This window comes from Girardinichthys multiradiatus, chromosome 6 (assembly GCF_021462225.1).
Source record: "Girardinichthys multiradiatus isolate DD_20200921_A chromosome 6, DD_fGirMul_XY1, whole genome shotgun sequence".
NCBI classification, from domain to species: Eukaryota; Metazoa; Chordata; class Actinopteri; order Cyprinodontiformes; family Goodeidae; genus Girardinichthys; species Girardinichthys multiradiatus.
In genome coordinates, this window is record NC_061799.1 from 38,512,527 (window position 1) to 38,539,025 (window position 26,499).

The 26,499-nt window shown below is 40.2% G+C and overlaps 1 protein-coding gene across 1 annotated transcript; it reads right to left on the reverse strand.

Annotated features, from left to right (window-relative positions):
* On the reverse strand, positions 1-25,132 carry pip4p1a (phosphatidylinositol-4,5-bisphosphate 4-phosphatase 1a). Its single transcript, XM_047368844.1, has 7 exons — positions 24,857-25,132; positions 23,766-23,959; positions 15,618-15,724; positions 11,343-11,448; positions 7,219-7,271; positions 4,728-4,818; positions 1-1,487 (listed from the first exon to the last, which is right to left on the reverse strand). Exons 1-7 carry the CDS (start codon positions 25,089-25,091, stop codon positions 1,344-1,346), a joined length of 930 nt encoding a protein of 309 aa, XP_047224800.1. The 5' UTR covers positions 25,092-25,132; the 3' UTR covers positions 1-1,343.
* Positions 25,133-26,499: the final 1,367 nt, after the last annotated feature.

A 26,499-nucleotide genomic window follows, 5' to 3' on the forward strand; every position in this document is an offset into this window, starting at 1 on the left:
TTAGTGTTAAACTCAGGAGAGTAACAGAATTCATTTATTCACTTCCGACATAAATACTTACAATCAAACAGAAAAATGATACTGTACATAAACCAGAACAATGAAAATATAAACACATTCAGAACCACATACAGGACACGTGAGAATGTATGTAGTGTGTAGTTGTCGTTATATTACTGAATTATTCTGGCCGTAAACAATGAGAGCCCAGCCTCCATCTTCAAAACTAAAAAGCACGATTTTCATCATTAATGCTCCAAACATCGACCAGTGAAGTCAAAGGAGTGAAAATCTCGACACTTTCAGGACCTTACAGCCGAGCCCAGTGGTGCTAAAAAGACAGAGTGCAGAGAAATGGCGAAGAGTATAAAACTGCAACCATAATAAAGTTAGAAAACTTTCCATATAACCAGAGATTGGTGAAAAAAAAAAGAGATGAAGTGTAATAAAGATAAATCTAGCGGCTTCGCTCTTATCAAACACCAAAACACCTTTCAACTGCGTGTTTCTTCTTCTTCCATTGCCCAGATAAGGACAAAAGTGAGGCGAAAATCTGCTTTAAGGTCCGTCTTTGAAGAGGGAGGCTGGGCTGCATTCGACGGAGCCAGGCAACTCTAAAAGGAGCATCTCTCCTCTGTTGTGTAATGGTATGATGCATTCATGTGGCTGTATGTCTGGGTGCTGAATCGTTCTATCACACCTACTCTTAAGGCTTTCAAGCTGATTTGGATCAAAGTCAGTCCCAGGGGAATAATTTGACATAAACCTTAAATAAGGAGGGAGAGCCTTCATAGTCTATGTTCATATTCCACTTAATCATACTTTTTATCATAGTTTTTCAGATCAATTTCAAACGGCTTCCTGATCTTTTGATTGAGAAAAAGAGCTTTAGACTGGCACTAATAGCTTCATCTGACAGTTGCTTTACAATATGAACATCTTAAAGGCTGAATGGTTTTACAGAGACTGGACTGATGGGAAATAGCCTCAAAACAAAAAACATGGAGTGGAGCAGTGCCACAGACTGAAGCCGAAAGGTATCAACAGCGCAGGAATAAGGAAAACAAATGTTAAAATGTTAAAATTAACCCCACACTGGCCACATGATTGGATTAGGACATCATTACATTAGGCTGCAAGCCACTTCATAGTTACCAGTAGATATAGAGGAGTCACAGGCTCCACCATTCCAGTTTTGGAAACATGTCTGATTAGAAGAGAAGGGACAGAAGGAGCAGAACGTCTTCTTAATGGGGTTGGATTAAATATATATATTCTGTTTCGAAGCCATCTTTCCTCCTTCCTGTTGGGTTGGGAAGTGGTAGATGACGGCGAAGGGGCCTCTATGTGAAGTTCTGGAGTGGCTGGCTGACCCTCATGCACACCCAGTAAAAGGCCCGGGCCAGGGTGACCAGAACCAGGAGCAGCATGACGGCCCACGAGCCGTAGATCCCCGGGTAGGTCTGAGCCTTCACCCACGTTCCAGCCTGCAGCGAGACGGAATAAAACAGAGGAGGACGGAGGAGATCAGGCCTTCAGACAGGACTGAAAGCACCCTCTAAGTGATGTTATGAGTAATGTCACCTGGCTCAGGTCCTAGCAGGGAAAATGCAAGCAACCAAACAGCGTAAGACATAATCATATTTGCAGAGGTTTCTCTGGAATGCCCAATTATGTTGGTCTAATCTTCACAGAATTCCAGTTAAGCATCTGCAAACCTCCACCGCTGATTAACATATTAACATTTTTGTGGATTAGCTAATAAATAGCTTTCAGTGGACCCGAGAATTTTTTTTTAAAGAGCCTTAAATCCAAGTGTTAAATCTTTTATTTTGTTCAGCAATAAGTGTAAAAACTCTTCTGTGAAAAACTATCAACAAAGGGTCTTAATTAGATAAAACCTTTTATTGATTCAAATCCACAATCTGCCAACTACAGTGGATATTCATACGCAGTGAACGTTTTGTCACATTACTGCCACAAACGTCAGTGCATTTTCAGTGCATGATGTATGACATAAAATCATACATCATGGAAGAAAAACTATGGCGTGCATTAAAACTGTCTTTCACTGCAGTTACAGCTGCCAACGTTTGGGGGATTTCTTTACCTGCTTTGTACATCTAGAGACTGACATTCTTCTTTTCAGAATAGATCAAGTTCAGTCAGAATGGGTGGAAAGTGTCACTTCCTGTCACCATTTTAACATCCATTGTAGGTGGGGTTTTATATTTAGGGTTACTGTTCTGCTGAAAGGTGAAGCTTTTGTCCTTTCCCAAGGCTAAACTAGTTAATCTTCCATGACCGTTTTGTATTTAGCTCCATCCATGCTCCCATCAACTCTGCCCAGCTTTCCTGTCACTGCTGAGGTAAAGCATCCCCACAGCATGATCCTGCCACCAACGTGTTTCATAATAGGGTTGTTTGTTCGGGTTAAAGTTCAATTTTGGTCTCATCAGAGCAGAGTATCTTCATCCACGTTTGCCCTTTACTCTGCATGCAAACATGACTTCTTGTAGCTTTTCTTCACCCTGATCGAAGCTTCTCCACAACGTTTCCCCTGACCTGTCTGCTGTGTTCACTAGTTTTCATAATGCTTCGTTATTCTTCACCAATGTTCTCTAACAAACCTCTCAGGCCTTCACAGAACAGCTGGAGTTATAGTGAGATAAAATTACACACAGGTGGACTCTACTTATTAATAAGGTGTTGTTGAAGATAATTGGCTGAGCACAAATGCACACCACAATTTTCAAAGTTTATTTGTAAGAAAATGTTGAAAACCATTATTTTTCCTTGCACTTCACAAGTATGCACTACTTTGTGACTTTCAAACAATATCATAATAAAATACATTAATGTTTGTGGTTGTAATGGTGAAAAATTTGGAAAAGTATGGATACTTTGCAGGGTGCTGTATATACCCAAAACCTGTGCATCTTTATATTCTAGTGAGTAGGTTTGGACCAAGTTCTAAAAGGGTTCTGTGCAGTTCTTTCACTGGATATTAAAGACTTTTTCTCTTGTTTTCAGCTCAAGCAAAAAAAAAAAAGAAAAAAAGGACAAAGCACTAACATTACAGCTAGAAAGGAAATAAAATAACTATTTGTTTACAGCGTTAACATTTAGAATACATAGCAGCAGTAAGAAGCTTTGATCAGCAGATGACATGAATCTAAAGAAATATTAGAAAAATAACCACCCAACTCAAGACATGAAGAAGGCCTCATCCTTGAACTTTTCCCCTCACTGTAGGTCACCTAATAAGCTCTATTTGCATCTTTGTAGGCTCAAATGAGTCATAGGTCAGGGGCTGGAACAAAAGAAGTCCTCTAAACTTGTACAAAGCCTGGACTGAAAATTTAAGAGAAAAACCTTCCAACACTCAAAGAAAAACTTTTCTTAAAACAGCTTAATTTCATAGAACTCCAGCTCACTGGAAGCGAAAACTTTGGGAGTGGCTAAACTCTTTATTTGAACAGAGCTTTACAGTTGTATTGCCACATTTTATTGAAGAATTCATACAGAAGAGTGAGTGAGTTTGCAATAGCTTGGTAACAAAATATTTCACAAAGATGGCAAACATGATGGTGAATCTACTGGGATTTTGTGAAATATAAAACCAGCAAAAGACCACAAGCAAGCAAGGAATCAAGGGAGAGAACAAGGAAGCGAGCAAGGAACAGAGCAAGGACGCAAGAAGGAGAGCAAGGAAGCAAGGAACAGAGCAAGGAAGGAAGAAGGAGAGCAAGGAAGAAAGTAAGAGAGCAAGGAATCAAGCAAGGAAGCAAGGATGGATGGATAGAACATTCAGACAATGGGTAATAAAGCGTGGATATGAAAATCTTAGTTATCCAGACCTGTAAAATATTTGAATCAAAGTCCATACTTTTCCCCAGACTGTGTAGGAACCTGTGAGAAGTTGTAAAGCCTCCAGAAACAAACTATTTTATTAAGCTTTGACCAAACATTCTCATGTTGGAAAGAACAACACTCATTATTACAGAATCAGGAATAAACCTTGAGTTCAAGTTTTAAGTCAGCTATGAGCAGCAATCACTGAGATACAAACTAAAACAGTTTAACTAGGTCAGAAAACATCATCCTCTGACCTATATATGAGGTTTTTCTGCTGTCATCTCAATTAGGAACAATCTGGATTGTTTTAAAGATTCAGGCTGCTCTTAGGGGTCTGCAGGGCCATCTCTCATCTTGTGCTGCTGATACAGCATACATCCAACACATTAAAGCTGTTACAGAGATTAATCTTCAGTTACCTAAATTTAAAATATGATTCTTTTAATTAAATCCTGAAAAGCCTTTCGATCGGTTCCTTCCTTTAGGTACTCGCCATTAGAATTTGATGTGCTGCACTCGTTTAAAGACTTGGCGTTTATCAGCTCTTGTATCAATCTTATAATTAAAACAGCCTTTTCATAAAACTAGATTAAATGGTAAGACATTTACGGGCTTTATGCAACACTTTCACAGCTCCACAGTGACTTCTTCATGCTACTCACAACACGCACAGCTCTAAGCTGACACACACATGCGGTGCTCATCTTGCACCCTCTGCTGCCCATGGAGTAGAATGCAGCTTCCATCTAAATTTGCCTGATCATGTAATTGAGGGGGTGAATAAATAAGATGATGATCCCGCGCCCCATAAAATGAGTCTGATCAGACAAAATGAACTGATCAAAAATAGTTTGTTAGGGTCCACTCACCATCAGCCCAGCAGTGGAAATGCTGAACAACAAGCAGAGTAGAAAGCACCACAAACTTCGCCTCCGGGGATACCTCTGACCAATTGAGGACCTGCAGAGGAGAGGAAACGCGGTTTCTTTATATATTCCAAACAAAAACCAACATGACACACAGGCATGCGACGTTTTTAACGGCCAAACATTTTAATGAGCAGGAAAGGTGCAGATGTTCCCAACGTTCAGCGCATCTGTTGTCATTAACAATGGCTTTGTTAGAGCTGGCATGTACAGCGTTGCCCTGAAGCTAGAGCTGCTCTTATTACTTACACCACTGAATATGCCCCAGCTTCATGTTTACACGTTAGGAATAGAAACAGCTTTTAAAAAAGAATGAATATTAATCTTTTGGGCTTTTTTTGTTGTAATTCCTGTAAACAAGGAAATCAACTCCTTCCTCACCATGCAAAGCAAAAATGACACATTAAGGATGACGGCTGCACACCTGACAAAGCCTCCTAAATAAAGCGATTTAGAAATAATACACAGAGTTCTGCTGTGATAAATTAAAATAAAAAGTTGACATTTTTTTACTCTAAATTGTTTGCATCGTGAAGTGGAAGAAAAGGCACTTGTTTTTTTCCCAACAGTTTGAGCTGTCAAGGCATGGACCTTACAAATGAAAAACAAAGACCTTCATCAATCAGTTACCAACTTGCTCACACAGCTGCAGACAGATCAGCTTTGCACGATGGGGCCTGTCATGGACCATTCTTTTTCAAATTCCGCCATAAATTTTCACTCAGACTGTTTGCTGGTCATGTCGCTGAGCTGATGTGCGTGTCGAGGGGGGAAAGATGTTTTATAACCATCATCAAACCCACTTAGACAATAAAATAATCTAAAAATACATCGTCCACCTGGAAGTTTGCTGCAGAGTTAACAACTTCTGCCTCGAGTGTTCCTCATCTTCATCATCTGTGACTGTGGAAATGTGATTTTCTTCATATATTTTACTGGACCTGCACTCAACTACCAATCCAGCAGCATCATCTTCATCCATAATGCCGACATGACTCATCACTAAATATCACTTTTATCTCATCATCTGTTGTCCATTTCTCTGAAGTCACTTGAACTGTTTTAGGTGTAAATGAATCATATTGATTTAGCTGAATCCTTACAGTTTGGACACAGATATTGATTTTTGGCTTCCTCCTCTTTGTTTTTCCTTTGAGGTGTACATTTACCCGTTTTGTTTCGATTATTTAAGCTTTCTGTTTTTTGTTACAAATTCTGTCCTACAGCTAACAGGGAACGACCAACAATTTCTGCCACAATTTGTGTTGAAATTACCATGCTGGATGCATATTTATAACTCTTTAAGCGGTTCTAATTCTGTTACTGAAGCTCAGTTTAGTATCACTAGGTCAGAGGAATCTGCATTCATAGTTTAACTGCAAATTTATACCAATATTTCAACATTCCCAGGTATTTGTTTCAGAAAAGCAAATTAAAAAGTCATTTCATTCAAGTGATGTATTGTTTACTTCTAAAAAAACTTTTTAAGAAACAAACAAAAAAAATTTGTGTTTAATGAGAGGCGGTTATACATTTTTCTTAAAGTAAACTCAAGATATTTTGAAGAGATTGTACAGTAAGCCCAAAGATTATTCATTCCCCTGGCAAATTTGGGCTTGAAGTAATATTTTCATTATATAAACACTTTTTGGACCGGCATAGCAAGAGTCTTGACTTAATCTGAGGCCTTCAAGCCTCAGAGGAGCGGAGCTCATCACCAAAGATAATGGTGAAAATACCAGTGGAAACATACAAAAAAGAAGGGTTTGACGGCTGTAATGTCAAAGATGTTCTCCGCTACTTATTAAGAAGCATTAAATTATTTCGTTTTTTTGTCTTCAACGTTCACATTGTTTTATCATCTTCTGAGAGATGCTGGTGTCCGTTCCTGCTAGAAACAAACGTCCTGGTTGAATGAAAAGCATTTTAAATCTAAATCTGCCAGGAGTATGAATATTTTTGGACTACAAATCAGTAGTTCAGTACAGAATTATTAAAACCAGGACTGACGGACCAGATGGACGAATGGACAACTGGTTAGATGGACGCACCTTTAAACCAACTAGTGATTGCTGCTAATGTTTTATCCTTTACAACTGATCCCATGAACATCGTGCAAAAATTAAGAAGCTTATTTAAATTACAGAAACATGGACTGCAGCAAATAAACTCCAGGGCAAAACATATTCAAACATTTTGAACTCGGGGTGGAAATAATAAATAAGTTGGAGCTTTTCCATCACAGAGCTTTATAATGATAAAACCATTTAAAAAGTGTAATTGAAGGGTTTGGTCTTTTCTGTTGGACATCTCAGAGAGTTAAAGCTTCCGCTGAAAGCCAAAGACTGTAAAGGAAAAAATATATATAAGCACAGTAAAAGCAGGCTGGTGTTAAAACAACAACAAGAAAAAAGATTTGCTTAAAGCTACTTACACTTTCCTGCAGTGCGGGCACCTGGCCAGCGTCCGGTCCGTGAACTCTGTCCACTGAAATCACGCAAGTTCAAAGATATGAGCATCAAATGGAGCCAAAAAGCAAGCTGCACATTTACCAAGACTTCAGCTACAGTGATAAAAACGTATCAAGTGTGCCTACTGTGTTCACTGTAAATCCCTTTTCACTTCCTTCTAACAGGTATCGCAGGATTTTACCTGCACTTTAACTCTGTTCTCCTCTCGCACAAATTATGTCAATTTCTCTAAAAAAAGGAAGACTCATTTCCACTACATAATAAAAATATATACTTGTGAAGTTACAATATAACCCAGAACCAGACAAAATATCCTCACTGCTAGGGAGACAACCGATTAGCTTACAAACCCTCCCGGGGTACAGATTTGAATTTTTTTTTTAGCCATCTTGTCTTTAAGCTGTTGCGTAGCGCTCAGCTAATTTTCCAAACCATCCCTCAGCATCTGTCAGACAGGTTTTTATATATTCTTCCCCTTCTTGAACTGTAACTATGTCCCCTCTTCCATCATATAATACCAAACCATCTTTACTTGTCTTACAGATTGTTAAAAAAACAGCAAGGAAAAAATGTTTCCTTCCCTTCAACACAGAAAGACCATAATACATCAGCAGTGTGTTGTTATGGTTATTGATCTGCAGCAATGACTTAACATATTGTAGGCTCAGAGGAAGGATGTCCTGTCTTTCAAATAATTTACTTGCACCAGCAGATTTCACAACAAATCTCTTGAAGACCTACTGAAATTTTCCCAGGATGCTTCAGTTGCAGATAGAGAAGTCACCCGACAATCAAACAGACAAACTCCAAAGTGCTTTTATGGTTATTCTGCTGGTTTGTATACCAGTAAAGCTGCTCTTCACAACATGTTTACTAGAGCTTGGCACTTTGCAGTAAATATGGTTTTATTCATAATGTATTTCTCAGGATTAGGTCATAAAACAGACTCGAATTGGGTGTTATGATGCGGTTGGAATTTACTACTTTAAAAAAGGCTTTTAAGCATAATCAATGCAATTTGTCAAATTATGCCATTTTGAGTTCTGTGTATATTCTAATTGTCTGCCATAATGTTTCAGATTTCTTCCAGAACCTTTGGATATGTCCATAATCTACCTGTATGCTTCCTTTTTTCAATGTTTGGTCCTTGTTGTAAACTTTAGAGGCAGCTGACTGGAAATGAACATCATTTGATACAGTGCTGTTTTATAATATTCTCTATTGCAGGGATCGGGAACCTATGGCTCGCGAGCCAGATGTGGCTCTTTTGATGGCTGCATCTGCCTCGCAGACAAATCTTTAATAAAAATAATAATAAAGTTAAAAAATTTAAAACATTCATGTATTTCAATCCAATCATTTCCTACCGCTCATGTTCATGGTTGCAGGCGTATCGTACTTTTCAGCAGGAATGGACAAAGGAATTTGCCTTTGTGGAGAGAGCAGGTTATGCAGTGTGTCTAATATGCAATGATTAAATTGCATCGATGAAACGGTCAAATATAAAGCGACACTTTGACACACGCCATACTACATTTGCATCGAAACATCCAGCGGGAGACAGCAGGAAGAAAGCATGTCAAGAACTACTGTGCAGAGTGCAAGCTACTCAGCAGCAACTCTGTGTTTGGACCCAACAAGGTGACTGGAATCCGGCTAGCTTTGCTGGTGCTTTGGCAATAGTGAAAAACGGAAAGCAATTCACAGACTGGGAGTATGCAAAGCATATAAACTTTTTGACGACTTTTCAGATAAAGACGAGATAATCAAACGAATAAAAGACATGCCTCTGTCGGCAAGAACTGTTCACGATCGTGCCGTCATGATGGCAAATCAAATTGAGGCAACACAAGTGAAGGACATAAACGCAGCACCATTCTTTTCTTTCGCTTTGGATGAGTCAACAGACGTAAGCCATTTATCCCAGTTCAGCGTGATTGAAAGGTATGCTGTCAGTGACACACTACGTGAGGAAAGTCTTGCTGCTTGCCTATGAAAGGGACAACAAGAGGGGAGGATTTATTCAAGTCTTTCACGGAGTTCACTAAAGAAAAAAATCTACCGATGGATAAATTTATTTCGGTGTGTACTGAACGTGCTCCGTGCATGGTGGGGAAAAACAGAGGATTCGTAGCGCTTTTCCATGAATATGAAAAGAGACCCAACCTAAGTTTTCACTGCATCCTACATCAGGAAACGCCTTGTGTTCAGATGTGTGGCGAGCTGCTTGGGTGGTCAACTTTATTGTTGCCTGAGCTTTAAATGATCGCCAGTTTAAAACACTGCTGGATGAAGTTGGGAATAATTATCCTGGTCTGCTTTTGCACAGCAATGTGCGTTGGTTGTAGAGAGGAAAGGTGCTCAGCCGTTTCGTGGCTTGTCTGAGCGAAATCCGGGCGTTTCTTGAAATGAAAAATGTCGAGCATCCTGCGTTAGCGAACACGGAGTTGCTCCTGAAGTTCTACTATCTCGTGGACATGACTGAACATCTGAACCAGCTCAATGTGAAAATGCAAGGTGTTGGTAATACAGTCTTATCCCTTCAAGAAGCAGTGTTTGCATTTAAAAACAAGCTGGAACTCTTCATCGCCGACATTGAAACAGGTCGTTTTACTACACTGTAAAAAACTGGGAGAGTTTAAAGATGCATGCACAGCAAGTGACCCTGCTCAACATCTCGATCTCCTGCAGCTAGCGGGCTTCACATCTAATCTCCTGGAGTCATTCAAAGCGAGCTTGGGAGAATTTCGTGAGCGCACCCGTCTTTTTAAGTTCATCACCCGTCCACACGCGTGTGCAGTGGACAGCGCCGACCTGCGTTACATCCCCGGTGTCTCTGTCAGAGATTTTCCAACAGCAAGACAACGTTATTAAAAAGAGACTTATTGTACTTTAAAAGTGTTGGTCTTACATAAAATGCACACATTTACTTGTATTTAGTGTTAAACATATTGTATGGCTCTCACGGAATTACATTTTAAAATATGTGGCGTTCATGGCTCTCTCAGCCAAAAAGGTTCCTGGCCCCTGCTCTATTGCTTTAAATGACAGCTCTGTTGATGCGTCCCCATTTCCTTTAACTCATGGAGGTAGGACAGAATGTTTTTCTGATCAAACATCAGGGCCGCCTTCACACCGGACTAAGACAGAGACACGACATTAACAATCAGCCAGGAAATGGATGGCTTTTGTAAAGTCTTGGAGAGTTCTTCTGGGGTGCGGGTTCCCAGACAAACAGAGAGAATTAGAGAATGCCCATTTTACACACAAATACAACAGTGCTATGATGAGCACACACCTCCAAATTGCACGTAGGCTGGTTGGCTGGAGGTAGTTGTGCCTCTTTCAGGCTGCATTTTAAATTCAAAATTCAGAGATAAAAGAGAAGTCATGGTATTGTATGGCTATGAGAGCAGTAGGTAAAAAATCTGCTCAGTGACACCAGACCAGTAAGATTTGCCACGATCCAGAAACATTCAGACAACGTGAAAGACCCCGGATACCGATGGTGGTCCTAATCCAGCATGAAAGAAGCCTAAATGATCAGCCTCTTATACTGGCAAGTCTATTAAACATTAGAAAACAAATTTCACCAGGAGGCTGGACATAAACACACGATAAACAGACATTTTAGGATAAACGTGGCTGAGAAACATCTGAGGTATCTAATGAATCAGGTGACATTATTAAAGAGATAGAACATCAAGCAGAAATACTTCTTAAGATGCATTTGTCTGACAATTATAGTGGAGATCCAATACCTTTAACAACATGGGAAGGTTTCAGATAGTCTTTTAGGGGAGAGTGATATTGGCTCCCTGAGCTGGAACTGTTAAGTGTCACAAAAAGCTGAGTAACAAGAAAATACTGACAGGTGGGCAAATAAAGACTCTTATAAGAAAGTGAGGTCATCTAATTTCAGTTCAGTTTTAGGTATCTTCTAGTTTTTAACATAAGTCCCAAAAATTCCCAAATTTCTGACCTGTTTGATAATCTAACAGAGGAGACTGTGCTGTAAGCTGCATCGCGACCATATTTGGATTTCATTTATCCTGAATAAATGTGTTTTTAAGCAAAAAGCTGTTACCAAGAAGGTGTTGCTGCAGTGTCCACAGGAGACTCGGGCTCCAGCAGGCTGAGGGTCGGGACTGGCCGGACCAGGGTGGACAGGACCCAGATTTATTATCCTCTTACTGAAAGGAAGCAGGCAGACACACCAAGTCAGAAATCCCACCACGAGTGGATTATCAGAATCATGATAATATTCAGTGAGTGCAAACGGCATTGTCATAAAGCCTGATGTTCGGAGCGGCTATCTCAAGGGCTGGCTGCATCTCCTCTCTATGAAATCCATCAGTGGCCGGTCCTCTCATTACCACACACAGAACCTCTATGAAAACCAGCTTCCTCTGACACAGACAGCAGCTTGGAAGCACTGATCAGACGGGGGAACGGAGATATGTCTGATTGAGTCAGAGTGTTTGGTTTGACTGCAAAACAGCGACACTGGAGGTAAACGTTTAAGATTATTGAACGAGGGAAAGATGCTTATGAGGAATGTACACAATAAGCAAAAACAGCCTCCAGAGCTTGGTGAACAATTAAAATCCATAAGGCTGATGTTAGTGAAAACAAGATTACTGCGTAAATATTTCATCAGAAGGCTAGAATATCTGGTCATTTACAGTTGAGACACAGCAAAGAAAGATTAGTATTTATAAATACAGCTATATTTAATCCTGCAGAGGTTACAGCTCTAAGCCTAACTATGATCTGTATTTATAGATCCATTTCTTTATAATTTCCTGATTTCATACCTTTTCCTTTTAAAGTTCCATTTTATATGTTTAAACATGCAAAAATCAAGCTCTTTCCCTGCTGATACAGATTCGGCTTTTCTTTCAGGTCTAATCGGCTTATTCCAGTTTTCTTTCTAAGGACTTTAACTTTATTTTATCCTTGGCAACTTCATTATAGGGTAATTCAATGATTAAAAGCAAAACAAAATCTTAGTTTAAAAAGAACATTTTCAGAAGAGTGAGTGAGTTTGCAATAGCTTGGTAACAAAATATTTCACAAAGATGGCAAACATGATGGTGAATCTACTGGGATTTTGTGAAATATAAAACCAGCAAAAGACCACAAGCAAGCAAGGAATCAAGGGAGAGAACAAGGAAGCGAGCAAGGAACAGAGCAAGGACGCAAGAAGGAGAGCAAGGAAGCAAGGAAGGAAGAAGGAGAGCAAGGAAGAAAGTAAGAGAGCAAGGAATCAAGCAAGGAAGCAAGGATGGATGGATAGAACATTCAGACAATGGGTAATAAAGCGTGGATATGAAAATCTTAGTTATCCAGACCTGTAAAATATTTGAATAAAAGTCCATACTTTTCCCCAGACTGTGTAGGAACCTGTGAGAAGTTGTAAAGCCTCCAGAAACAAACTATTTTATTAAGCTTTGACCAAACATTCTCATGTTGGAAAGAACAACACTCATTATTACAGAATCAGGAATAAACCTTGAGTTCAAGTTTTAAGTCAGCTATGAGCAGCAATCACTGAGATACAAACTAAAACAGTTTAACTAGGTCAGAAAACATCATCCTCTGACCTATATATGAGGTTTTTCTGCTGTCATCTCAATTAGGAACAATCTGGATTGTTTTAAAGATTCAGGCTGCTCTTAGGGGTCTGCAGGGCCATCTCTCATCTTGTGCTGCTGATACAGCATACATCCAACACATTAAAGCTGCTGATACAGATTCGGCTTTTCTTTCAGGTCTAATCGGCTTATTCCAGTTTTCTTTCTAAGGACTTTAACTTTATTTTATCCTTGGCAACTTCATTATAGGGTAATTCAATGATTAAAAGCAAAACAAAATCTTAGTTTAAAAAGAACATTTTCTGCAGTTTCCTTGATTTTCCTTGAATTTTGAATAAAGATCATATCCATTGAGGTCCCAACCGCTACTTGATTATTGCTAAACTCAAAACAAAGTTTATGCCGTTTGTTGATGCGTTTAATGCTGGGGTTTCTAAACTGTGGCCCGGGGCCATTTATGCCCCCTGGAGTGATTTCATGCGGCCCCCGAATGCAATTCAAGAAGAATACAAACTCAGTCCACCAGTAAAGATGATTGATGCAGATGGAGACAAATTAAAATGTCCTAACAATGGGAAATGTTTGGCATTTGTCTTTTATTAATCACGTTTTTTTCATTCTCTTTACTTTCATAGTAAATGAGACCAGTTCTATCCATTTACTTTTACTAAAAAGCAGACTTTGGTGAACCCAAATGTGCTTGTAAAAATAGTTATTAACATTGGCTCAATACAGCAAAGCGTTTTCAGAGAGAGACCCAAATTCTGCTCTTACTGCTTAGTATATACATAAAAAGGTTTCTGTTTTTTCCAATCAAGCCCGGAAGAATGCAAACTGGATAAAAGGACTACTTTACTTTATCTGGTAAATTATTGCACGGTTATTTTACTGTCGAGCAGGTCAAATATTCACAACATGATTTTTCTTGATTTCAGCTTAGAAAATGTTTTAGTTTTTAGCCCATGTGACGTTTTGACATCACTGGTTCAAAGGCTGAGACAAGTGGGAGTCTTCAGTCTTCTTGATGCGTTTAAAGAACAAGGAATCAAATAATGAATAAAAAAAGAAAATCAATGTTTGACTTTCAGATGGGGGGGAAATTATCCGACTTCTATCACCAGTCGTCTGATTTGTGCATCTCTAAAAATTTGTGACGCCCTGATCACGAACATTTAAGGGCCTCACCGCCATGTTCAGCTACAGTCTTCAATGACTAACTTCGTTAGGGTGAGACCATTTTAATGGGTCAGAAACAAACGTTACTGTCAAAGAAACCCAATATTGGGTTAAATCCACAATTATAATGCCCAAATTTAGAAATGTACAAGCTGTGCACATGAATAAACTGATTGCTGCTTTTCAAAACAGCAGCAAAACTTGGCCACACAACGTTTTGTCAAATGCTGTGAGTGTGGTTAAGTTAAAATCACAGACAGTAAATCAACAACAGCAGCGGAGTTTAATCAGAGACTCCAATTCCTCAATCCTACCTGAAAATGAACCCTGTAGCCAAAGGCTTCACATAAGAAACTTTGGCTGAAAACACTGTCAGCCAAAGTCACAGTGGTACATTCTGGCTTCTAAATGTGGGCAAATCTGGGTTTGCAGGCCTATATTTCTGTATAGCTGTATAAATTTCAGCTGGGGCAAATAAAGAACAGAGCTGCTTGCATTACACAGAAATCCCAGAAATAAATACCTCTCGCCTAAAGCTGGAGGCAATCATGCACAAGAAAAATACGAGATAAAAAGCAACCTGCTGCCTTTACAAAAAATAATCAGGGATCTCCTGGAAGGTAAATTCCTCCTCTCTTCCAGTAAAATGTGCCTTATATTTCTGCAAATAATTCTTCTAACCAAACAAATTGTTTTCAAAATGAAGTAAATCTTTTTCTTAATTTTTAGCTCTGATTACTTGTGCATCTGCCGTATTTGTGGCTAAAGGGAAAGCAACTGCAACCTGATGCAAAAACAGATGCAGATCTGCTGGAATTGATCTTATGTCTGCATGTATTTATAGCAATCTGCTTTATGAATCCAGAGCATATAAAAAGCAAACTGCATCTGGAAAATCATGGCAAAAAATGGAGGAGACTGCACTGCTACATGAATCCCCCTCGAATCCTATCGCTCCAGTCAACTACACCAGACTTCAAAAGCATTAAATTCAAACGAGTTGCTAAAAAATACATTTTTCTGAGGCTGACAGTTCTGAGTTTTGGGTTTGACTTTAATTAATTTTCTCCAAAGAGGCATGAACATGCCATTGCACCTTTGAGACTGTAGATTGAATGCTTTTGTACTGTTTTGTTAAAACTCTGCCAAAGTTCATGAGGATTCTTTTAAAACTCATAATTCCTCCAAACTCTGTTGCTTTAAAAAGTGTCCTGAGAACAAACAGATATATGGATAGAAATATTAGACTGCCCCTAGAGGTCCTGGGAAAGAGAAAATTAACTTTTTTTAATAAAACAACAAACAGCTTTTATAGACTGATCTACAGTAACTTTCCATATTGACACACTTCTCATAAAACTTGCCAAGAAGAAGTAAAATCCCATGACTCGGCTGTTCTAATGAGGGCGTTATTTCCTCATCCGGCTCGCTGAGCTCTGCATGTTAACTGTACTGGCAGTACAGCCCTAATTGAAGGACCGCTGTTCCCAGTGCACCTTCCTTCTTCTTCTTTACTTTTCTTTTAGCAGGACAGCATGTTACAGCAGGTCTGTGCATTTACAATCACAGACAAACACAGAGTTTCTCACCAATACGGTCGGGGACAGGCAATCCTCTGAGAAGTGACTTTGCAGATGAGAAGACAGTTGCAAGGGCAGCGAACGTACTTCTTTCCTGCCGGGGCATTCTTAATGGGCTGCAGAGGGAGACAGAAATGCTCAGGAGATCAGAAGGCAGCAGAACCACAGAGCAGAATAGGAGAAGATAACGAGCCAATTATATGTGATGGTCGAGGATGAATAAATAGTACAGGGAGGGGAAAACTGTTTTCTACCAGACACTGTACACAAACTGCAGATTTAAAAGGTGCTGATTTATAACTGCTAAGAGTTCAAATTACAAAATCCTCAAAGAGCCAATTATATAAAATGCTATGATAATACCAAAACCAAAGTCAGAAATATATTGTTTTTAAGGAAAGATGACAGGAAACACCAGCTGGTGCACTAACAAACAAACAAGTCTACCAGCCCTGATAAAAGTGCTCGGGACCCGGAATAAAGTCTGGAACTACAAATCTGCTTTCTTTCATCAAACTTAAACCAAACAAATACTGTTGCAGATTGAGCAGAAATCCTATTGCTTGTTACACATGAAATCACAATGGTCTAAATGCAGGATCATGAGTATGGCCGCATGTGCAACATGCAGTTAAGATTGACAGTGGCTGCAATTAACCTAAATTTCCCTCACCAGAGTTTCCAAGACTTGTTCTGAGCTTTAGCATCTTGAGAACAGATATCTAGATCAGGTAGGGTCAGAAATGATGGTGAAAGTCCATCTAAGTTACCCAAAATGTGAGTCATGACCCCTACATTGGGAAGTAATTCCCAAAGTACAGGGGTTGGACAATGAAACTGAAACACCTGTCATTTTAGTGTGGGAGGTTTCATGGCTAAATTGGACCAGCCTGGTAACCAGTCTTCATTGATTGCACATTGCACCAGTAAGAGCAGAGTGTGAAGGTTCAATTAGCAGGGTAAGAGCACAGTTTTGGTCAAAATATTGAAATGCACACAACATTATGGGTGACATACCAGAGTTCAAAAGAGGACAAATTGTTGGTGCACGTCTTGCTGGTGCATCTGTGACCAAGACAGCAAGTCTTTGTGATGTATCAAGAGCCACGGTATCCAGGGTAATGTCAGCATACCACCAAGAAGGACGAACCACATCCAACAGGATCAACTGTGGATGCAAGAGGAAGCTGTCTGAAAGGGATGTTCGGGTGCTAACCCGGATTGTATCCAAAAAACATAAAACCACGGCTGCCCAAATCACGGCAGAATTAAATGTGCACCTCAACTCTCCTGTTTCCACCAGAACTGTCCGTCGGGAGCTCCACAGGGTCAATATACATGGCCGGGCTGCTATAGCCAAACCTTTGGTCACTTATGCCAATGCCAAACGTCAGTTTCAATGGTGCAAGGAGCGCAAATCTTGGGCTGTGGACAATGTGAAACATGTCTTGTTCTCTGATGAGTCCACCTTTACTGTTTTCCCCACATCCGGGAGAGTTACGGTGTGGAGAAGCCCCAAAGAAGCGTACCACCCAGACTGTTGCATGCCCAGAGTGAAACATGGGGGTGGATCAGTGATGGTTTGGGCTGCCATATCATGGTATTCTCTTGGCCCAATACTTGTGCTAGATGGACGCGTCACTGCCAAGGACTACTGAATCATTCTTGAGGACCATGTGCATCCAATGGTTCAGACATTGTATCCTGAAGGCGGTGCTGTGTATCAGGATGACAATGCACCAATACACACAGCAAGACTGGTGAAAGATTGGTTTGATGAACATGAAAGTGAAGTTGAACATCTCCCATGGCCTGCACAGTCACCAGATCTAAATATTATTGAGCCACTTTGGAGGAGCGAGTCAGGAAACGTTTTCCTCCACCAGTATCACGTAGTGACCTGGTCACTATCCTGCAAGAAGAATGGCTTAAAATCCCTCTGACCACTGTGCAGGACTTGTATATGTCATTCCCAAGACGAATTGACGCTGTATTGGCCACAAAAGGAGGCCCTACACCATACTAATAAATTATTGTGGTCTAAAACCAGGTGTTTCAGTTTCATTGTCCAACCCCTGTAGTTACATTTTAAACTTTATGGTAGTTTAAGGTAGCAACGTCTTTTGGCTGAAGAAATAAATGGCCCTAGATATCTGATACAACCTCACTGCAGCAAGATTATGGCAGTTAACTCTGTTATTTTAGTATAAATCTGAATAAGTGCAAAAACCTTGACCTGCAATGACATTTAGTGATTATTATCCCTTCCTTACAGTGATACATACATGATAAGGGACAATTCAGCTTAGGTTCTACAGGGTTTTTGCTTCACCCAAAACTGCAGAACTGACAAAAGCTGATCATGTTTTTTGGATTATTTTTGCCAAAGGGTAGCTAAGATGGTACCATATGTGAATGCTGAAACACACTCACAAATAAACACATTGGCTTGTTTTATGTAGTCAGTTAAAGGTCTAGGACATCATTAGAAATCCTAGATCTCTCGTTTATGATCACATATTGTGGACACTATAAATGAATCCTTTAGGAATCAATCACCCTACTCTATGCTTCTCTTATACCCCTCTTCAACTGAAAATCAGTTTACTGTAATAAGCACACAAACACAGACGGATGTTGTGTGTCCTGTGTCACTTCAAACATGGCTGCCATAATAAACAGTTGATGCAATGACACTGTCTGTACATAAAAACGATCAACAACCTGCACTGAGCTGTAATGAAAGAAGGACATATATATGCCTAATAGATCCCAAATAATGACATTAATAAACCAAGTGAATATCAGATTTGTACAACATTTACCAGTCTTCTAGAAAGCTTTCACAATACTGGTTTGCATAAAACTCTTAATTAGAGGCCTAAATAGCAGCATGTTTGATAAAATGATGCCCAACAGTGCATGTCTACGCAACCTCCACATAATATATTTTGTAAATCTTCATATGTTGGCTCCATCTGCAAGTTGTTAATACTTGTTGCTACAGCTTGATGCGAATCTTACATTTCTTCTTCCATCTGCACACTGATTTGCACCGCTAGCGATGCACAGTCTTGGAGCCATGTCAACCTGTGAATGCAGCGGTGATTGCTGGTAAAATGGCACGCAGCATTTACATCAGCGCAACTGTCAAATCGTCGCCCCCCAAATCATCGGGGATCTTTTTCTGAGGTCGAACAGATGATTGGAATCTGGCGAGGAAGGTTTCGGCTGAGCAGCTGGTTTTCGGGTTTTGTCACAACTCTGCAGTCTCTCAACAGAGGTAATAATTTAAAAAGACTTCAGAGTGTCACATCAAATAATTAAATTCTTGTGTAATTAATACACAAGCAGAAGGAGAGCTATTGTACACGCTGGCATTTTAAAAAATGTTGCTTATGTCTGTTTGTGTCCTTGTCTCTGGCTAATAGCAACCCTTCACTTAAAAAAAATGCAGAAATCAGCTCTGATTACTAATTCACTTATTTTATATTGTTGTGTGTTGGGAACATTTTCATTAGAACTACACAGACAATATGCCATTTAGAAGAAGACCTAATTACAAGCTGAAATAACTGCGCCCATCCAACTCATTCAAATTATTCATTTAGAGCTCACAGTTGTGGGAGAATAAACAAACAAAATTAAACTATGTCAGCAATCAGAGTAGAAAGGGTTGGAAACACAAGAGATTCAGATCCTGGACTTCAGGCTACAAGAATTTTCATTAACCTCTTTGTCTCTACAGTGACGCATATATGGACACATCCCACATGAAGACTGTAAAACTGACTGCAGAAGAAATCAATCTGGCAGATTCTAGTGCTGTGCAACACACACTCAGGGCACCTGTGTGGGATAACTACAAAAAGGCAGATAATAACTACATAGTTGGCTTTATCAACAGAAAACCGTTAATATTAAAACTGGGGCTAAACACAGGATAAAGAATATCAATAGTCATCTAGTAAGCTTACAGGTGCCTCCAAGGCGGAGATGGGTACAAAATACTACTAGGTGCAACTACAGGCAGAAGGAATCAGTAGAAATATCTAGAGACACACCAGTCAATCAGTCAGAAAAAGGGATCAGCCAATTTTTCCTTGACCGGCTCTGGGAGGTAGGTCAAAAGAAAAAAATTCACTGAGGGGTCAAATATTATTTGTTGTTCATTAAATACATGAAAACTAAGAAATCTAACTATTTTTGGCCTATAGAGTCAGTGACTCGATGCAATCTACTGGGTTTCCTTAGAAAGGAACCAGTCTGAATTATAAACTGAACTCGAATGCATTGCAGGATCAATTTGGAAACCATGTAATTGACCTGGAATCTGTCTGTATGACTGTTTGATTTATTTTGAAGAATCCCTTGTGACGACGTGTTGTGAACGGGCGCTATATAAATAAATTAAATTAAATTGAATTTATTGTGTCAACCAGCAGCATGTTCTTAGATGTTTGAGCCTAATAAAAAATAAAAATCAAATAAGATTAGGGACATATAGACGTGTAAAAAAATTAGAACATCCTATAAAACCCTATTTTTCAAATATTTTTGGACTCAGACCAGTTTAAAAAAAACCGAAAAGTTCAAGTAATACAGGTCCTTCTCAAAATATTAGCATATTGTGATAAAGTTCATTGTTTTCCATAATGTCATGATGAAAATTTAACATTCATATAGTTTAGATTCATTGCACACTACCTGAAATATTTCAGGTCTTTTATTGTCTTAATACGGATGATTTTGGCATACAGCTCATGAAAACCCAAAATTTCTATCTCATAAAATTAGCATATCATTAAAAGGGTCTCTAAACGAGCTATGAACCTAATCATCTGAATCAACGAATTAACTCTAAACACCTGCAAAAGATTCCTGAGGCCTTTAAAACTCCCAGCCTGGTTCATCACTCAAAACCCCAATCATGGGTAAGACTGCCGACCTGACTGCTGTCCAGAAGGCCACTATTGACACCCTCAAGCAAGAGGGTAAGACACAGAAAGAAATTTCTGAACGAATAGGCTGTTCCCAGAGTGCTGTATCAAGGCACCTCAGTGGGAAGTTTGTGGGAAGGAAAAAGTGTGGCAGAAAACGCTGCACAACGAGAAGAGGTGACCGGACCCTGAGGAAGATTGTGGAGAAGGGCCGATTCCAGACCTTGGGGGACCTGCGGAAGCAGTGGACTGAGTCTGGAGTAGAAACATCCAGAGCCACCATGCACAGGCGTGTGCAGGAAATGGGCTACAGGTGCCGCATTCCCCAGGTCAAGCCACTTTTGAACCAGGAACAGCGGCAGAAGCGCCTGACCTGGGCTACAGAGAAGCAGCACTGGACTGTTGCTCAGTGGTCCAAAGTACTTTTTTTGGATGAAAGCAAATTCTGCATGTCATTCAGAAATCAAGGTGCCACAGTCTGGAGGAAGACTGGGGAGAAGGAAATGCCAAAATGCCAGAAGTCCAGTGTCAAGTACCCACAGTCAGTGATGGTCTGGGGTGCCGTGTCAGCTGCTGGTGTTGGTCCACTGTGTTTTATCAAGGGCAGGGTCAATGCAGCTAGCTATCAGGAGATTTTGGAGCACTTCATGCTTCCATCTGCTGAAAAGCTTTATGGAGATGAAGATTTCATTTTTCAGCACCACCTGGCACCTGCTCACAGTGACAAAACCACTGGTAAATGGTTTACTGACCATGGTATCACTGTGCTCAATTGGCCTGCCAACTCTCCTGACCTGAATCCCATAGAGAATCTGTGGGATATTGTGAAGAGAACGTTGAGAGACTCAAGACCCAACACTCTGGATGAGCTAAAGGCCGCTATCGAAGCATCCTGGGCCTCCATAAGACCTCAGCAGTGCCACAGGCTGATTGCCTCCATGCCACGCCGCATTGAAGCAGTCATTTCTGCAAAAGGATTGAGTGCATAACTGTACATGATTATTTGAAGGTTGACGTTTTTTGTATTAAAAACACTTTTCTTTTATTGGTCGGATGAAATATGCTAATTTTGTGAGATAGGAATTTTGGGTTTTCATGAGCTGTTTGCCAAAATCATCCGTATTAAGACAATAAAAGACCTGAAATATTTCAGTTAGTGTGCAATGAATCTAAAATATATGAATGTTAAATTTTCATCATGACATTATGGAAAATAATGAACTTTATCACAATATGCTAATATTTTGAGAAGGACCTGTACACCCGCTGACACACAGCACTTATGTTCACAGACAAGTTGTGCATCAAACAGGGAGTTGTCTGAATGTACAGCAGTGCAGTTTTAGTGACGTTGAGCTGGTACTGAACTCTGTAGTCACAAACTATTTCATTCCTCTTTAATAATTTATTTCAATATCTGTCAGCAATTTAATGTGTTACCATTTCTGCAGTAAATAATGTTTTTTTAATGCCAATGTATGAACCGGGCCACGGTGAAATTACTGAATCCGTGCATTTATGAACCTAAAGGAAGTGATATGACAGTTATAATTACTTCAAGAGTTGCATGTCAAAACCTGGGTCAGCATTGAGGGATTTTTCAATGAAGGTGTTTCAAGACTCAAATTTAGCAGTGCTAATGCAAATCTAAAAATGTTTGATGTTGCTTCAAGGTAAAAGCTGTTTTAACGTTGCAAACCTGGTTAATTATGGGAGGGGATTAACAGATTTCTGGACGCATCATGATGTAAACAGGGATGATTCTGAATCCATTTAAAAATGTGAAAACGTGATTATCATCCTGTTCACCTAATTTTGAGGAACACAAATGCTGGAATTTGGAAACACAAAAGAGCAACAACAAGAAAGTTAATGGTGAAGAAATAAAGTCACTAGAAAAAGGCTGAGCAAGAAATACGGCCAGAACCTGCAGCAAACAGGGTTCCGACACATTTTCATGTCAAATATTCCAGACTTTTCCAGAGTCAGCTACTTGGCTTTCACAGTCATTAACCTGTCCTTAAAATATAAAATACTAATGTTCACTAAAACATTCATGGCAAATATTTCTACAGAGGGCAGGCTTTACATACGTAATCTGCAAGAAAAGGAAGGACACAATGGAGGAGCTGAGGGGGAAACAAGGAAGGAAGGTATGTCGGGAGGACAGATGGAAGGAAGATGGACACAAGCAAGGGGAGGTGGGAAACAAAGAAGAAAGGGAGGTAGGACACAAGGAAGGAAGGACAGAGATGGGAGAGGACAGACACTACCAAGAATGGAAGGAAGGAGGAGACAATGAAGGAAGGATGCGAGAAAAGGAAGGAAGACAGAAAGAAGGGCGTTAGGGCACAAACATGGAAGGAAAGAAGGAAGTAAAAAGCAAGAGTGCAAGGAAGAAAAGAAGGTAAGAAGAAAGTACACAATGAAGGAAGAACTTGAGGAAGGACACAAAATAAAAGGAAGGACGTTAGGAAGGTGTTGGCACAAAAAGATACATAGACAAAAGGCCAACTTTTAGACAATGAAACAGAGAATAAACTCTGAAAATACAACTTTTTCGTACTCTTTTCTTTTTCTACACTTTTCCAGACCTGAAAAAGGTGAAATCAAATTCAATATTTTTTCACACTGTGTAGGAACCCTCCAAAATCAAGGGAAAAATAGTTGAACAAGAGCTAATCCATGAGCAGACTTTGTAAATCTATTTGAAAGATGACTAAAACGACTTGGCTTGCTGGGTGGATGGATGGATGGATGGATGGATGGATGGACGGATGGATGGGTGGATGGATGGATGGATACAACCATTAGAGAATAGCATAGCAAAAAAACTGTGGAAATTCAAATATTCTTCCATACTCTGTTTTGTTTATTCATACTTATCCAGACTTGGAAATTACTTTGACTTCATATTTTTCAAAACTGTTCAGAAACTCTACAGAAAATTCTGGTAAAATGTTTATGAGCATGGATTCTCAGGGGGTGGGCAGAAATTAAAACAATGATATGGAGGAGACAGAACTGTAAAGACGTTTTTTCAACAAATGGCATTAAATGCTGACCATGAATCTGATTTATAAATATTAACAATGAGTGCATCTATAAATCTATGGAAAACTGAGATTTAAAACAATTTGTGTTGACAGATCTATTTTCTATTTTGTATGTCAGAGTTTTTACCCGTGTTGCTGTAGACTCCCCTGTAGTAACTCACCGTAGCTTCGTTGCAAACCCCACACTTTACCACATGCTGGTGGATCTTGCCCTCCACAGAGATGAGGCTCTGACACACCCTGCAGCTGATAACAGGGGCATTTCCACTCTCTGGGGAGGTTAGCGGGGAGTAGGGTGGAGGGTCCTCCCCTAGGAGCACCGAGGGCTGACTGGCACTGGGGAAAGGAGGGAAGCCTGAACAAGGAGGGAAGAATAAAGAATATAAAAAATATATAAATTAATAAAGGCTGTGTGACAACTGCAGGATTGTTGGAAGTCACAAGAGTCGTGCAGTGGACTGAAAAAAGACTAAATTCTCATGACAAGCGACCTATTGCAAAAAACAAGATAATGAGATTAGGTCCGGAGGTCGCCAGAAAGGAGCTTTGGTAGAAAAACACTCTTGGAATGCAGAGCAAGTTAAACCACAGTGTGTGAGACGGCTTAACCTAGAAATCATATTTAACATGCAAAGCTGTCTACTCTTCTTTTTCAATTTAGGTAATGCTGAGGGAGCAGTTAGAAGGAGCGACATAATGTACTTAAATGCTTTGCATGTGAGCTGTGATTGGTCGCAGTATCCCTCCGCAGCACCCGTAGTTGCTTCCTCTTGTCAATCAAATCAGGTGTTTCTAGGATGCTAGCCAGCCGCTGGCAGTTCTTCAATGTACATATCCATTGACCACATTTGGCAAAAATAAACTCGTCCGATTCATACAAGGTCATCCAAAATTCACATTTTGATTGTGTCATTATTACTTGTTAACCGTGAAGCTCAGCCAACAGTCTACAAGGTGCTAGAAAGAGTTAGCATCATTTAGGATAATAATACAACGGTTACCTGGTTAGCACATCTTCGTGTGAATAGTATAAAATGCCGCAATTTATCTCAGAGAGTATGTTCACAAAATGTTATTATACATCCATACATTGTATTCTTCACAAGCAACGTAAAAAGAAACCCACAATTGGTCCCTGTCACAGCGAAGCTAGCAGGCTAACCGTAATGCCCTGTCAGTGCAGGAGGGTATGGTAAGCTAGGCTAACAGAGGCTGGAGTCGGGACTGAGGATGGATCACCCTGCATACTCACTCTCGGGTTTGTTGGGCACACTGTAGGACCCAGCGCCGGGAGAAACCGCGCCGTTACCGCTGCCAAAAGCACCATCCCCCAAATCTGAGAGTAACGGGGACCTCTCGCCGTCCGCCATACCGAGAGAGAGGCGCAGGCAGGTAGGGGGAGAGAGAGCGGGACAGACGTTGCAGACCGATTCGGTGTTGTATTGTTGTCTCGGAAATGAAGGCGTCACATGATCACACCCACCCATCCAGTTGGCCAGCCAGCACCGGGGCTGCTGCGGTAACGGTGCCCGGTGGTGTGCCACTGCTCTCCCGGGGATGATACAGAGATGCGCCAAGAGAGGACAATCACTTTATGTTTCAGTTATTTACCCATTGTGACTTCACTGGCATTGTAAATACAGAGGATACCCACCCGAGGGATGGCAGGAAAAATCAGAAAAAGACAAACCTCTGTATGCTGTTTTAGGGCCATTAGTGTATTTATGAGATACATGAGACATAAAGAATAATTATTTTTAATTTACAGAGCTCTAAGGGGAAAATTCCCAAAGTTAGGGTCACCCCCCATTCAGCAGCGCCACCATGGGGGAAATACCCATCCCTACAAATTTGCTGTCCCACTCCACCACACATCATTGGCCTCTCCTGTGATACAATTAAGTGCATAACTTTTTGTAGAAATATGAATTTAAAAGAGTGGAAGACAAGTCTCAGTAATTTGCAGCGAGTATTTATTTGTCCCTTCAGGTAGTTGTTATATCCACTATGACACGCTAAATTCCCACCTGCACCCACCCACCCCAGCATAATTAAACTTCTGAAATTCTTCATGTTAACAATTCAATTCAATTCAAAAAATACTTTATTAATCCCAAAGGGAAATTAAATGTTGTTATAACTCATATTATGAAGGTTTCTTCAAAGAGTTGTAGATGCTGATGACTGTGGGCAGGAAGGATCTCCTGTAGCGCTCCGTCTTACAGCAGATCTGAAGAAGCCTCTGACTGAAGACACTCTGTTGTTGTAGGACAGTCTCATGAAGAGGATGCTCAGGGTTCTCCATAATGTTCTTCCTTTTATGAAGAATCCGTCTTTCCACAATGATCTCCAGAGGTTCCAGAGGAGTCCCCAGAACAGAGCCAGCCTTTTTTTATCAGCTTGTTGAGCTTTTTTAAGTCCCTGGCTCTGATGCTGCTTCCCCAGCAGATGATGGCAGAAGAGATCACACTTTCCACAACAGACTTATAGAAGATATGCAGCATCTTGCTGCAAACACCAAAGGACCTAAGCTTCCTCAAGAAGTACAGTCTGCTCTGTCCCTTCTTGTAGATGGCTTCACAGTTGCATCTCCACTCTAGTCTGTTGTCCAGATGAACACCGAGGTATTTATACTCCTCCACCACCTCCACTTCTTCTCCCATGATAGAAATAGTTTTTGACTTATTCCTGTTTCTCTTAAAATCTACAATCATCTCCTTTGTTTTAGTCACGTTCAACATGAGATGATTGTTTCCATACCATGCCACAAAGCGGTCCACCACCTTCCTGTACTCAGCTTCTTGTCCATCTCTAATCCACCCCACAACTGCAGAATCATCCGAGTATTTCTGCAGATGACAGGAGTCTGTCTTGTACTGGAAGTCTGAGGTGTAC